At 59.0% G+C, this 14,503-nt stretch overlaps 2 protein-coding genes across 2 annotated transcripts; one reads left to right on the top strand and one right to left on the bottom strand.

Moving 5' to 3' along the window:
• Window positions 1-592: 592 nt before the first annotated feature.
• On the bottom strand, window positions 593-6,297 carry P3H4 (prolyl 3-hydroxylase family member 4 (inactive); the record flags this gene model as incomplete). Its single annotated transcript, XM_082860557.1, has 8 exons — window positions 593-673; window positions 999-1,143; window positions 2,617-2,700; window positions 3,364-3,509; window positions 4,397-4,525; window positions 5,259-5,430; window positions 5,548-5,700; window positions 5,815-6,297. The coding sequence occupies 8 exons, from the start codon at window positions 6,295-6,297 to the stop codon at window positions 651-653; spliced, it is 1,335 nt and encodes a 444-aa protein (XP_082716683.1). The 3' UTR covers window positions 593-650.
• Window positions 6,298-7,437: 1,140 nt separating this feature from the next.
• On the top strand, window positions 7,438-14,443 carry FKBP10 (FKBP prolyl isomerase 10). Its single transcript, XM_082860349.1, has 10 exons — window positions 7,438-7,700; window positions 10,304-10,449; window positions 10,776-10,965; window positions 11,080-11,225; window positions 11,685-11,874; window positions 11,986-12,131; window positions 12,730-12,922; window positions 13,240-13,382; window positions 13,611-13,774; window positions 14,146-14,443. Exons 1-10 carry the CDS (start codon window positions 7,453-7,455, stop codon window positions 14,329-14,331), a joined length of 1,752 nt encoding a protein of 583 aa, XP_082716475.1. The 5' UTR covers window positions 7,438-7,452; the 3' UTR covers window positions 14,332-14,443.
• The last annotated feature ends 60 nt before the right edge of the window (window positions 14,444-14,503 follow it).

Below are 14,503 nucleotides of genomic sequence, written 5' to 3'. Positions count from 1 at the left end.
AACCACCATCTTGCCAGGACTCAGGCAGAACTGCATCCTCACGCCCCCTAGTGGCAGATTGCAATGGCAGGCTGATGCTCCTCGTGGTTGCAAACACCCAGGGTCCATCCACAGAGGCCAAACTGTGGCCCCTCACCTGTCTCCACATTTACTGATGAGGGGAGATGGGTGCAGAGGGAGGGAGGGAAGGACCTGCCCAGAGGAGTCGGGACCCCAATGCTGTGATTCATTCAACAAGAAATGTTTATTGAGCACCGACGGCCAATGTGCCAGGAACCGCTGGACTCCTGGTCCAGTGCTCTTCGGGATGCCAGCTGCCCCTCTGCTGTGTCTGCAATTCAGCTTGAGACCCCGACTAGGAAGAGCTAGCATCTTCTCCTCCAGGAGACTGCCCCACTGGGTGGGGAGGACACTGGGAGGAGGACAGGCCGGCAGCCGCTGCAGCACCATCATACGGTGGTCCAGAGACCCAGAGAGGAGGCAAGAGGGGTCTGGGGAGCAGTGCTCACAGTTGGGACAGGATGGGGCCTGGTCAGCTATGTCCATTTACATGTTTAATAAATAGTTGTTGTTGCTGCCCAGGCTGGTGGGGGTGGTACCACTGGGCCCGGGATTCCCAAAGCTCTTGAGGGGTGCCGGGGGCCCTCTTCTTATGCTAGTTCAGGCTCCGGCTCTGAAAAATGAAAGGAGAGAGCATTGGGGTTAGCTTCCCATCCCCAACAGGTTTCTGGGTGCTGTCCTCGGGGAGGTGGTGCAGGCAGGAGTGAGGGTCCCCAGGAGCAGGTCTCAGCTGGTCCCTGCTCCAGGAAGGATGTCACCCCCACCCCCCTACCAGGTGGGACAGGGGTTGCTAACAGGCCGGAAGCCCCCAGAAGAGGGGTGCCAGCACCCAGCACAGCTACTCCACAGCCTCTGCAGCCCAGTGCTTGGATCCTCCTGTCCCTAACGTCCAGCCCAGGCTGCATCTCCGCCCCTCCACCGGGACGCAAGTCGCTGACCGGCCTCAGCCTCGTCGCCCTTGGCATCTGGCTCCTGCCACCAGTCGGCATAGATGCTTTCCTCGTAGTCGCCCTCCCCTTCAAACTCGGCATCAGACGGGGGCTCCTCAGGCTCCACGGGCGGTTCTGTCTCCTTCAGCTCCATCTAGAGCAGCCCCAGGATGGGAGGATGAAGCAGGTCATAGCAGGCACAAACCCGGACCGGCTCCCTTCCTGGCCAAGGGGCCCTCCCATCCCATCTTGGTCCCAAACCCGTCCTTCCCAGTCACACTCAAGACCTCACACAGGAATAACTGGAGGGTTTCTCCCTAAGTCCTCTTCCCAAACTGCCCCCTCCATGAACTGATGCATGGGGCTCCACCAGCAGAGCTTCAGGGTTGCTGTAACCTTCTTCCTCTCCACAGCCCACCTTTTAAGCGTAAATGCACAGGCAACACTGCTAGTCCATGAATACTGTCTGCTCATGCTGCTTCCCGGCCAGGAACACCTTTACTCCCCTGTGCTTGGACAGCTTTTGTTTATCCCTCCAACACCAGGCATCAGCTCCAGGATGCGGCCCTTTCTGATGACCCTGGCTGGGTCTGGAGGCCTCGTCCAGTGCCCCATGCTGACTTCTCCCACTGCACTGAACTAACGGTGATCTGATTGGGCGAAGGACTGTGCCTTTCATCAGTTTACCACAGCCCCAAGCACGGTGTCTGGCAAACAGCAAGCGACAAATAACAGTGATCAAAATGGCTACCACCCCCTGAGAACCTACTATGCGCCAGCTCTACACTAAGTGATTCACATCCTAGATCTCATTGAATTCCCACCACAGCAGTGTAAGATGGCCATTATTCTCTCCATTCCATGGATGAAGAACTGGAAGTTAGAGGGTTACCTAACACTTGCCTGGAGGCTATCCAACTGGGAAATGGTGGAGCCAAGTCTGGTAAGCACCAAAGCCTGGGGGCTCACTGTGCAGACCTGGCCCCCTGTTTGATGAGGGGGGGCATGGGTGCATGAACAATGGAGGGGATGGATAAATAAACATTGGGCGGCAACACCTCAGAGAATTCAGGCTCTCAAACCCTCATTTAGAATCAATGTAATAACACACCGTGGTCCTTCCTTCCTGGCGTCCTGTGTTCATTCATTCACTCACTGGTTCACTCAAGCCCAGTTTCTGAGGGCCAGCTCTGTGCCAGGTGCTATGGGAGAGCTGGGAATAACCTGGTCCCTGTCCTGGAGCCCAGTCCTCTAGGAGACTGGCTGGAGAAAAGGGCGGGGTGAGACAGACAGGGCTGTAAGTAACTCCGGTCCAGGGAGGCACAGACGGTCAGAGTAGGCACTGCAAGCCCAGAAGACAGAGCCAGGACGTACAGCAAGGGCTTCTGGAAGAGGCGCCACCAGAGCTGGGCCCAGGAGAAGCGAGAGTCAGACATGTAGAGAACGGGGGTGTGAGGACACGGAGTGGGGAGGGGAGGGCAGGTGTAAACAAGGGACAGGTGAAATCCCTCTGCTTCACAATGGCTGACTGCCACGAGCTGAGGCTGAGATTCGGCACAGCGGCCCCAGGAAGAGGATCAAGGGGTGTCCGTCACCACCCAAGCCAGGAGGGCAAGGGGCCACTTACCTCGTCATCTGACTGCAGGTACATGTGCGCAAACTCCAGCAGCTCCCGAAGCTCAGCTGTCTGGTTGTGGTAGAGCATGGCCTCCTGGGAGGAGGGAAGAAAAGTGAGGTGAGCCAGGCCCTGCTGCCAGATGGTGGAGGGGCCAGAGCTCCTAGGATCTGGGCCCTCTGGCCCTTTCACAGCTCGAGGAGCAGGGAACAGGTATCAGTTCACATGCTGGTCGAAAAATCACAGCTGCTTGAAGCGCCGGGTTAAGAAGGATTCTGAGGGCTCAGTGAGAAAGAGTGCCTAAATCGATTCGCAAAGTCTGCCACTGACAAGGAAGTGGGGAGTGGCACCACGTGCCCCATATTTGCCAGTCTTGCCCTCGAATTCCAAGGGGTTCCTCAGTTGGTCCAGGTTATGGGGTCCCTGGGGAAGGAGGGCAAAGGCCAGCAGTGAGCATGGTGAGAGTGGGGAAGGGAGCAGGCAGGGACAGATATTTTTTACCTCCCACATGCCAGGCACTGTGCTGGAGACGTAGGCTGTTCCACCCCCATTTTGCAGGTGAGGCAACAGCTTCAGAAAAGGCCAGTAGTGTTCCCAGGACCACACAGCTGGTGGGTTTGAACCTAGGACTCCAACTACAACCCAAATTCTTTCTTTTTATTTCTCACCCTGCCTTTGGAAGAAGCCAGGTTTTTTTGTTTTTTGTTTTTGTTTTTTTAATCAAATCGTATATCCTGAGAATGCCTTGGCGATGCCCACCTCCCTGGGCTGGAAGTCCTCCTCCTCCAGGCCCCAGCGGGCCCTGTGGAAGCGATAATACACCAGGTTTTGCTGCATGACATTGTCTTCGGGGTCAAAGAGCATGTAGCTGGCGGCACTGCGGGCGGCCTGGCGCACGTCGTTCACTGCAGGCAGGACAGGAGTGAGTAGTGGCCCTGGCACTTCCCCACCTTCAGGGATAACCCTCAACTAACCCACCCCTATCTCCCAATCTAGTCCAGTGCCCCTGGCTCCCCAGCTGCCTCCCAGAATACCTGTTGGGCGCCTCATCCCACCCAGTAATAATACAAGCTAGAATGTATTGGGCACTTACCTTATGCCCCATGTAACTCATTTAAACCTCACTGTTACTGTCATCCCCATTTTACAGATAAGAAATCTGAGGCACAGAGAGGTCAGGTAAACTGCTTGAGCTCACACAGCTGGAGAATGATGGCACTGGGGAATCAGAAGCCGGTGGCCCAGCCCTCGACCTGTTTGCCAACTAGAACACAAAGGGTCTCCTGGCCCTTGGTCTTCAGCTCCTCCTCTCCAGCTCCAGCCTGTCTGAATCTTGGCATCTCTGCATTGCAGAAACACTGGAGATTGACCATCTTAGCCCCGGCTGATGCCAGAATCCCCCGTAAGTGAGGACGGCCTTAAGTGCTGGTGCTACTTTTTATTAGCCATGTTAACTAATGGCCCCTGACCCTCTGTGAGCCTCGGCTTCCTCATCTGAAAAATGGGTCCAGTAACGCCAGCTACTGGTTGCTTGTGAGAGGATCAAGTGAGATAAACAGATGTGGCAGGGCTTTGTAAACTATCAAGTGCTGTGCAGTTGTTGACTATCCAGTCATTTACCCAAGAGGCCCTGGCATTCTCCCCTGAGGCTGCTCTCTGTTCCCCGCCACAAGCTTCTCACCTGCCTCACCACCCCCAGCCTTCCCTCCCGTCACCAAGGGTCCTCAATTCTGGCTCGGCTTCATTCCCAGCGCAGTGCTCTCCCCCACCCCAAGCCCCCCAGGAGGCTCACACTTGTAGTAGGCAAACTGCAGGTAGTGATACATGGTGGCCACGAACTTCTCCACGAAGAAGCCACCCACGTTGGGGGTCAAGTTGGCCTCACAGTCCACCTTGCACTGCAGGGATTCTGCAAAGAGATCTGGGGGTGGGGGTGGCAGCGGTGAGGAGCTGGTGTACTGAAGCGCTCCATCCCGCTGATGGGGAGGACGGCCGATGGCTTCCAGTCCCAGCTCTGCCTGCTGATCCCACGAGGCAGTCGAGGGACAAGGGATGCGGCGGAAGCCTACAGTGGCCTGGGCTGACTTATCACCCCCACAGCTCACCCACCGCCCCAAAGCCAGAGGAAGCCAGGGCACACTGGGAGGTTGGCAGGTGAGGCCTGCAGGTGGGACTGCAGCCCAAAGAGAGAAGCTCAGGACAGTCCCTTCTGCCCCTGCTGAGGGACTCCGCCCTTAGGGATCCCCAGACTAGGTGTGATTTCTGGCCACAAACTGCTTTCTGCACACACATGCTGGGTCAGTTTCCCACCTCAGCAACCTTGCACCTGCGTTGCCCTCTGCCTGGAAGGCCCATGAACCCAACCTCCCCAGACCCTTTTGGGATGTCACCTCCTCTCTGCACCGATGCCCAGCACCTTGGACACTCCCTACTGCAGCCCTCTGCACCCAGTGGCAGGTGTTCTGTTGGTCCCTCTCAGCCAATGCCGACTGAAGGGTCTGAGGGTAGGGATAACACCTTATGCCTGTCCGCCTCCCGAGCACTTAGTAGGCGCTCGATAAATGTGTATGGAAGGAATATTTGTGTTAAGGTGCCTTAGAAGTTCTGGGAAGCAGGGCCCTGCGGATGAAAGCGATGCCCACCGGGGTGGATACCTGCTATGGCTGGATAGAAGTCCTTGAAGTCCACCTGCTCGTGGGCCCCCTCGCAGCCAGCCAGACACCGGGCAAAGACGGCCATGTACTCGGCCAGGGCCCGCTCCATGTCCTCGGTGCTGCTACGGAAATCTCCGCTGTTGTAGAGCTTCACAGCCCGGAGGAACACGGCCTAGGGGGAGGGGACGCGGCACAGGGGTCAAGGGGACCCCCACACCTCCCCTCCCCCACGGGCCCTATGGGGGACTCAGGGAATTGCGTCAGGGCTGGCCCTACCCTGGCACCCCACCTCATAGGGCTGGGCCTCCAAGTCCGTGAGGGGCTCGTCGGCGGCGTCCAGCAGCCCGCGATAGTAGTTGAGATACTTGGCGGTGAGCTCGTGCTTCGGGTTCCTCTGAAGGAAGGTGTAGGCCGCGGCCACCGCTTTCTCCAGCCGGTTCGCCTGCGGCGTGGGGACAGGGCCGGTCAGCAGGGCCAGAGCCGGCAGCCCCAAGCACACGCGAGGAGCCGCGCTCCCCCCGGCCCGACTAGGAGGCGCCGCCGGCTGGACGCGCACCTTGAACTGCGCGTAGTGCAGGTACTGGTAGGGCAGGCGGCTCTGGAAGTCGCGCAGCAGCTGGCGCGGCGGGTAGGGCACCTGGAAGGCGGGTAGCGAACGCTTGCAGCGCCGCAAGCAGGCGGCGCGCTCCAGGACGTGGCCGAAGAGCCGCAGCTCGCGGGCCCACTCGTCGCCGCGGCCGCCGTCGGGGCCGGGGGTCGCAGGCCCGGGGGGCGCGGCGGCGGACGGCGCGGGGCCGCTGCAGTTGGCGTGGCAGAAGGCCTCGCTGTCCCGCAGCAGCCGGTGCAGCCGCAGCGCGGCCTCGAGGTAGCGCGCGCTCTCGCGCCAGCTCTCGCCCTCGTACTGCTCCAGCGCGTGCCCGTAGGCCGCGGCCAGGGGCATCAGGTCCTCGGGCGGGAAGCCCCGGAAGCTGTACTTCTCGTACTGCGCCCCGGCGCTGCCCAGCAGCAGCCACAGCAGCCCCCACGCCGCCCGACCCATAGCCCCCTCCGCGCCGCTGTCTCTTCCCTCCGCGAGCTGGCGTCCCGGCCCAGCTGCCGGGCAGGCTGGCGGGCTCAGGGGCCCGGGACTGGCCGGCGCGCCCGCTGGGTCTTAGCGCCTGGTACCGGGGGCAGCGAGGCGGGGTCGTGGCTTGAGTCAGATCCCCCGAGGGACCGAGGGCTGTGTCTCCACTCTTTTAAGAAAGCCAACACTTTCCTGAGTCTCCGATCTCCTGCCCTTGGGGGTCCTCCCCTTGGCAGATGGTGAGAGGGTGGAGGAACAATTCCCGCAGGGATGCGGAGCCCAGAAAGCCCCTCCCACACAGAGACAGTCCCCCCCACCCCAGACCTTAATATAGGGAAATTGAGGGAAGTGCCACCTCACTCTACTTTACCCAAGCCCTGGAATCTGCTCTTCCTTCCATCAGAGCGGTCCTTCTGCTCACTCCCCACTCCCAGCCCCGAAGACATTCCTCCAAGTGTCCCCCCAGCCCGCGACGGGGAGGCACACCCCCGGTTTTACCCTGCACATCCTCCACTCTCACCACCTCCCACTCGATCTCCATCCCCACGTCAGAAAGTCCTCTGGCAGTCCAACTTTTGCAGGACAAAGCAGCCCGTCCCTGGAGAGGCCGTCCCTGGGGCAGAAGGGGTGGGAGGGAGCACTGAGATACCCCTCCGGTTCTGGAGCCTCACCAGCCACCTGGAGAGACCTAGATTTGGGGTTGCCAGCCAAAGAAACAAGGGATGCTTCAGTCCGGCTTTAGGACCCGGGGGGCTCCAGAAAAAAGACTGAACTTTTTTTTTTAAGTCGGCTCCGACTTTCCCAACTTTCCGGAACTTCCCTACCCCTCCCAGGTCTCTCAGCCCCAGGGTACGGGTGGGGGGAAATCTGGAGGGCTTTGTGGTGCTTTCCTCGTACTCTAAAGCTATCAGCCTGGCCCTCCTCCTCCAATTCCACACCCCTTCCCCCCACTCCCACCCCGCCAGCTCAGCCTCCCCAGCCCCCATTCCACGTGGACCAGCCAGGGCGGGGGTGAGGATGGAGGACAGGAAGAGGGGGAGCCAGCTCTGGGAGGAGGGGGGCGAAGGAGTCTGGCGGCGGCGGCGGCTCTCTCGCTCGCCCTCACTGCCGGCCGTCCCAGCTCCAGGCACCATGTTCCGCGCGGGGCGCCCCAGCCACACCGTCCTCCGCCTCCCCCTGCTGCAGTCGCTGCTGCTGCTACTGCTGCAGGCCGTGGGGAGGGGGCTGGGCCGCGCCAGCCCGGCCGGGAGCCCCCTGGAAGATGTGGTTATCGAGAGGTACCACATCCCCAGGGCCTGTCCCCGGGAAGTGCAGATGGGGGATTTTGTGCGCTACCACTACAACGGTACTTTCGAGGACGGCAAGAAGTTTGACTCGAGGTAACGGCTTGGGTGCCCCCAGACTCACCATTTCCCTTCCCGGAGCCCGGGACCAAGCTCTCTCAGTCCTGGGGTTCCCCCGTTGCTGCTTTTAAGCTGTGTCTGCATGCTCCCTACTCACACCGTGATCCCCTAACCTCAAACACAGCACCCTGGGTGGGGGGACTCCTAGACGTCCATCTCCCCAGACATCCCTGCCCTCAATTTCAAACCTTCGCCTCTCAGAAGACCCCTGTTTCTTTCACACAAACTCCCTCTGTCTCTCAGAGTGCTTGAGAATCCCGGTGAACCGCTCTATTTACTTACCAGTGCTCTATTTAAAGACATAGAGGGGTTTTTCTGATCCACAGAGTTGGGGGGAAGGGCATGGTCCCTGCTGCATGTGAATCCTCCAGTGGTCTCAGCCCAGCACCCTCTACCTTTCCATCCACCCTGACTCCCTTTCTGGTTCCAGCCACAGGTTTCAGGGCCTTTGTGTTTAGAGAAGAAGAAGTAAGTAGAGTTTTGGGGGGAGGGGGAGGGGGTTTTTAGCAGCCAGTGGGGTAAAGCAGGTGGGCACTCTAAGACAGCAGGATGGATCAGGGAGTGCAGGGCATAGCTTGGTGTAAGGACCCTGTCTGCCTACATGTCACACGGTCACACATGCCACCCTGGGCTCCTCCGAGGGTTTTCATGCCTCCCTCTCCCCGTGATCCCGCACCCTCATCTCCCTCCATCTTAGCTCGACCAGGTCAGTGCTGTCGCCCATCTTGCCAGCCTTGGGGTTTGAGAGATGGGTTTCTGGTCTGTGTCCAGGCTTTCCGTCTGCTCTGGCAGGTCCATTTTTCTCGGTGGGGGCAGGGCCGTACGCCAGGCCAGCCTCAGTTAAACCTTGGGTCCAGGTCGCACACACAACGGCCTATAGAGATTAGTGGCTTTGGAGGCGAGCAGTTTATTGGGTAAGAACACGAACTCCTGAGACCAAGACCCTGGACTCAAACCCAGGCTGTGATCATGGACAAGGAGTTTTGCCTCTTTAAGCTTTACTTTCCTCATCTGAAAACAAGGAGATTAAAAAACAGTCTGGAAAACTGCATCCCTACTTCCTAAGGCTGATGTTAGGACTCAAGACGATGAATGAAAGTGAACTTCACACAGTACCTTACGGTCTGCAAGCGGGTTCAGGACCCATTGATTAGCCTTGACTCTGGGGAGAACTTTGGTAGTGTTTAACTGCTAGAAGCTTCTTGCCATGCTTGGGCTCTCACAACGGCACTGTGGAGGAAGCAGGCCGTACAACCAGCTCAGTGGGCAAAATGAGGCATAGGCAGTAGACAGGAGTACAGCTGTGAGCCTGTGGCCACCAAGGAGTGGAGGAGGGGCTGGGAGTTGGAGAATGGCCTCCCTATCGGGGATTCTGATGGGGACTCTTGGACCCAGGTTGGATCCAAGCAGTGCTGAGCTTGGAAAACTTTCACAACCCATGACACCTTCCGTCAAAATAATAATCTCTCATCTTTCCTTAACTTCTTAAAACTTAAACTTAAAACTAACTAAATCAAGTAAAAGCCATGGCGATTTTAGAGTAGCTTTTTTCAAAATTGAAAACCAATCCCTATCCCCAGCCAGCTCTGCTTTCCCTTCCTTTCTTCTGTGAATTGATGGTGCAGTGGCCCAAACGTGGGCTTTGGAGTTCAACAGACCAAGCATTAGCTGTGTGACCTTGGGCAAATCATTTGGTCTCTCAAGTCTCAATTTTTCTCGTAAGAAAAATGAAATCAATAATGCCCGTTTCGGGAATTCCCTGGTGGTCCAGTGGTTAGGACTCGGCGCTTTCACTGCTGTGGCCCGGCTTGGCCCGGCTTTGATCCCTGGTGGGGGAACTAAGATCTCACAAGCTGCATGGTGCGGCAAATAATAATAATAATAATAATAATGCCCACCTCACAGGGAGAGAATTAAATAAGATAATGCATGCAGGGACTTCCCTGGTGGTCCAACGGTTAAGGCTCCGCGCTCCCAATGCAGGGGGCCCGGGTTCGATCCCTGGTCAGGGAACTAGATTCCGCATGCCACAACTAAGAGCCCACATGCCGCAACTAAAAGATCCCGCATGCCGCAACGAAGATCCCAAGTGCCACAGCTAAAGATGCGGCACAGCCAAATAAATAAATATTTTTAAAAAGATAATGAATGCAAAATGCCAAGCATTTCTTCGGCCTTATCATTTAAGTGCTGGATAACTGGTCTCCCCCCACACACACACCCCCACCCCGCCCTGGGTCTGCACTTCCCACTCCTTTTCTGTCAGCAGATAGCAGCAGCAGATGGGACTGCTGGCACCATCCCCCCACCCCAGGGTAGATAAAAGCCCCTGGCCTCCTGGAGGACTTCCTTTCATAACAGCCCATCCTATTAAGGCGGGAGTCACGCGCATCTAGGAGGGAGGCTTGAAGAGTTGAGGAGCCTGTGGACCTGCACCTTTGTGTAGGGAGGGGGATGGTGTGTGTGTGTGTGTGTGTGTGTGTGTGTGTGTGTGTGCGCGCGCGCGCACTTGTGCGCCTGTGCATGTATGTGACCATGGGCAGAGGCCACTGTATCCCACCTGTCCCCTCCCTCCCCAGCTATGACCGCCACGCCTTGGTGGCCATCGTGGTGGGCGTGGGACGCCTCATCACCGGCATGGACCGAGGCCTCATGGGCATGTGCGTCAATGAGCGGCGACGCCTCATCGTGCCACCGCACCTCGGCTATGGCAGCATCGGCGTGGGTGAGGAGAGCCGGGGCCCAGGCATGGGGGTGGAGGAGACCAGGAGGCAGAAGCAAGGGCTCAGGGCCGGAAAACTGAAGCTCAGAGAGGGAGAGCGGCTTTCCAAGGTCACGCCGCATGCGCCGCAGAATGAATAGCGCGGCAGGTCTGGGACTAGACTTTTCTGTCTCTTGCCCCTGGGGCGGGAGGAAGGGCAATAATAGGGCCCTGGGTAGGATTCTAGCTTGACCTGGGAGAAGGGGAACTAAGGATGGTGGAGTGGGAGGCCAAGCAGGATGCTCAGACCTCCACTCCACCCCCCACTCTGGGGGCTGCACCAAACGCAGCGGGGCTTATTCCCCCGGATGCCACCCTCTACTTTGATGTGGTCCTGCTGGATGTGTGGAACAAGGCGGACACTGTGCAGGTGAGCACCTTGCTGCGCCCGCCCCACTGCCCCCGCATGGTCCAGGACAGCGACTTTGTCCGCTACCACTACAACGGCACGCTGCTGGATGGCACTGCCTTCGACACCAGGTAAGGGCTGGAAGGAGCCCTGGGGCGCCAGGGACTGTGGCATGCAGCGGAGAGTCGGGGGCCTTCCTGCCTCTCCCACCAACAGCAGCCTCACCCCTACCTCATCCTCTGCAGCTACAGTAGAGGTGGCACTTACGACACCTACGTGGGCTCTGGCTGGCTGATCAAGGGCATGGACCAGGGGCTGCTGGGCATGTGTCCTGGAGAGAGAAGGAAGATCGTCATCCCTCCATTCCTGGCCTATGGCGAGAAAGGCTATGGTGAGGGCAAGCAGGGACTTGGGCTGCCACATATAGTTGTTCAGGTTGAGTACTGCACAAGGACACCCAGCCAGGGAGGCAAGTAGTGATGCAATCTAGCCCTTGGTGGTCACCTCACTAAGAAGGGTGCTTGGGTGGTTAGGACTCGGCACTATCACTGCTGGGGTCCGGGTTCAATCCCTGGTTGGGGAACTGGGATTCCGGAAGCCTCGAAGCACAGCCAAAAAACAAAAGGTGCTTTATTCCGATTCACACAAAGCCTCATACGGGCTGGTGGTGGCCCTGGGGAGAGCTCAGCTCAGGCCTCACAGGGGCAGAACCGGGGCTGCTGATGGGCGTCAAAGGCTCTGGAAAGCAGGGTTAGCACCTTTTTGCACGGTGCTCACATAGGCCTTCCTGAGTGGAGAAGAGCCCTGCTTTGCTCTCCACGTGTATGGTTCAAGCCTATCCCTTCCCCAGGGACTGTGATCCCCCCGCAGGCCTCCCTGGTCTTCCAAGTCCTACTGATTGACGTCCACAACCCAAAGGACGCGGTTCAGCTGGAGACACTGGAGCTGCCACCTGGCTGCGTCCGGAGAGCCGTGGCTGGGGACTTCATGCGTTACCACTACAACGGCTCCCTGATGGATGGTACCCTCTTTGACTCCAGGTCCGGGGGGTCCTGAGGACGACGGTGGGGGCTGGGGGCGGCTCTGTGCTGCAGGAAGGGCGGGGCCGCTGTGACTCTCTTGCCCGCCTCCCCGCCTTGTATGTATTGCAGCTACTCCCGAAACCGCACCTACAATACCTATGTGGGGCAGGGCTATGTCATCCCAGGGATGGACCGGGGGCTGCAGGGCTCGTGCGTGGGGGAGCGCCGGAGAATCACCATCCCCCCCCACCTTGCCTATGGGGAGAACGGGACTGGTAGGCATGCTCCCTGTTCCCCAAGCCAACACCGCAGTTCCTCCTGACCTTCCCCCTGATGGGCAGGGGCAAAGGGGGCGGATTCCAGCCATTGCTCTGCCCCTCTCATCGAAAAAACTGGTCCCCCACCCAACTCCTGCCACAAGGACTCCATCCTTTTCTCCAGGGGGCAGTCCCCCACTTCTCCCCTTCCACACTGGAGAAAGGCAGCAGACTCCTGAGCCTGGGGAGGGAGGGTGGTTATGGAAGAACAGAAACAGCATAGCCCTGGGAAGCAAAGAGACCTGGATTTGAGTCCCAGCTTTGCTGGAAGCCTTTGTTTGCTCACCTGTAAAATGGAACTAATCACATCGATCAGCAGGGTGAGTTACTGGGAGGTTGCAAGATACATATGGAAAAGGCTTTCCAGCTGGCGTGCCCCTCCCCTCCCCTGCCTCCTCACCACCACAGAGTACATTACAAGAGTTGACTATGTAGACAAACATCCCATCCCATCCTTGTTTAAAACCCCAGGATGGGGAAGGTCTGGGGCCTCCATGGAGACCTAGAGCAGCCCCTCCTAGACTCCAGCTGATCCACGCCCCCATTCTGGCCCCAGGAGACAAGATCCCTGGCTCTGCTGTGCTGATCTTCGACGTCCACATCATCGACTTCCACAACCCTGCAGATCCAGTGGAAATCAAGACACTGTCCCGGCCCCCGGAGGCCTGCAACGAGACGGCCAGGCTTGGGGACTTCGTTCGCTACCACTACAACTGCTCTCTGCTGGACGGCACCAAGCTCTTCTCCTCGTGGGTCCGGGGCAGGGCCAGGGCTGGGCAGGCGGGTGGGCCTAGCAGCACCCCTGACCCTTCCTCCCTAAGTTCCCATCTAAGCTGAAATTCTTAAGTCCACAGGCAGAGGGAGGGTGAAGTAAGCAGTAGGGGAGCTGCTAGTTCCACTCAGTGGAGGGAAATGAGCAGGGAGAGATGAGCCCCCGGCCACACTGCAGGGCAGTTACGAGATAAGGGGATTGATCCTATCTCTGCACTGCTGGGTCCCCGCACCCTGCCCTGGGCCTGCCAGGGACCAGGATGAGCACTGACCTGGGAATCTGCTCTCCCCCCAGCCACGACTACGGGGCCCCTCAGGAGGCGACTCTGGGCGCCCACAAGGTGATCGAAGGTCTGGACACAGGCCTGCAGGGCATGTGTGTGGGAGAGAGGCGGCAGCTGGTGGTCCCTCCGCACCTGGCCCATGGAGAGAGCGGAGGTGAGCAGAGACTGGCCTGATGGCTTTCCTCCTCCCCTCTGCCCCCGCCCCCTGGAGCCTGGATGGCTGCGGGCAGGAGTGAGTGAGGCCTTCCCAATGCTTCCCATCCCATGCCCCACTCTCCAGCCGCCAAGGCAGGAGCTGAGGCCTGTAGGCTGGGAGCGCACTGGGCAGGCAGTGAAGCCGGGCCCAGACCCTTCCCTCTCTCTACTCCCCCCCTCCCTCCAGCCCGGGGGGTTCCTGGAAGTGCTGTGCTCCTGTTTGAGGTGGAGCTGATGTCCCGGGAGGATGGGCTGCCCACAGGCTACCTGTTTGTGTGGCACGAAGACCCTCCTGCCAACCTGTTTGAAGACATGGACCTCAACAAGGATGGCGAGGTGCCCCCGGAGGAGGTGGGTGAGGAGTTCGCCCCTAGTAATCCCTCCCACGCTGTCACCTGGCAGGAGCCGCCTTGCACGGTGGCATCTAACGAGAACACAGTGTGTGTCCACCATCCTGTCTGCACCCATCTTGCTGCCCTTCTGCGGGTCAGTGTGCCTTAAGCCCCTCCTCCCGCCTTCACCTCTGGCACATGCAGCCCATTGCCCCGTGGCTGCCCGGCCCTGGGCACGCCCTCCGCCCCCGCCCCCCTCAGGACGCAGCACCAACCAGCTCCTCTCCTCAGTCCTCGCTGGAAGGCCTCCACCTGGGGACCCGTCCCAAGATGAGCACAGCTGCTCAGGCAGGACGCTCTCTCCCCTCCCCTTGGCTCTCCTCGCTGCAGTTCTCCACCTTCATCAAGGCTCAAGTCAGTGAGGGCAAGGGACGCCTCCTGCCTGGCCAGGACCCTGAGAAAACCATAGGAGACATGTTCCAGAACCAGGATCGCAACCAGGATGGGAACATCACCGCCGAGGAGCTCAAGCTGAAGTCGGACGAAGACCAGGAGCGGGTCCACGAGGAGCTCTGAAGGGCAGGGGCCTGGGCCCAACTGCAAAGGTCGTCTAGGGGGACAGCGGGCAGTGGGGCTGACTTCCCAACAGTCACCCTCCCTGCTGGCATGAGGTCTGGAAGTTTCTAGAAAGTGGTCAGAGGGGACAACTCTGGCTTTCCCGCTGCCCGAGGGTAAAATCCACAGCACA

Source organism: Leucopleurus acutus (genome assembly GCF_964270905.1).
Source record: "Leucopleurus acutus genome assembly, chromosome: 19".
NCBI lineage: Eukaryota > Metazoa > Chordata > Mammalia > Artiodactyla > Delphinidae > Leucopleurus > Leucopleurus acutus.
The sequence above is the reverse complement of the archived record's forward strand: the minus strand, read 5'-3'. Positions and strand labels throughout refer to the sequence as shown.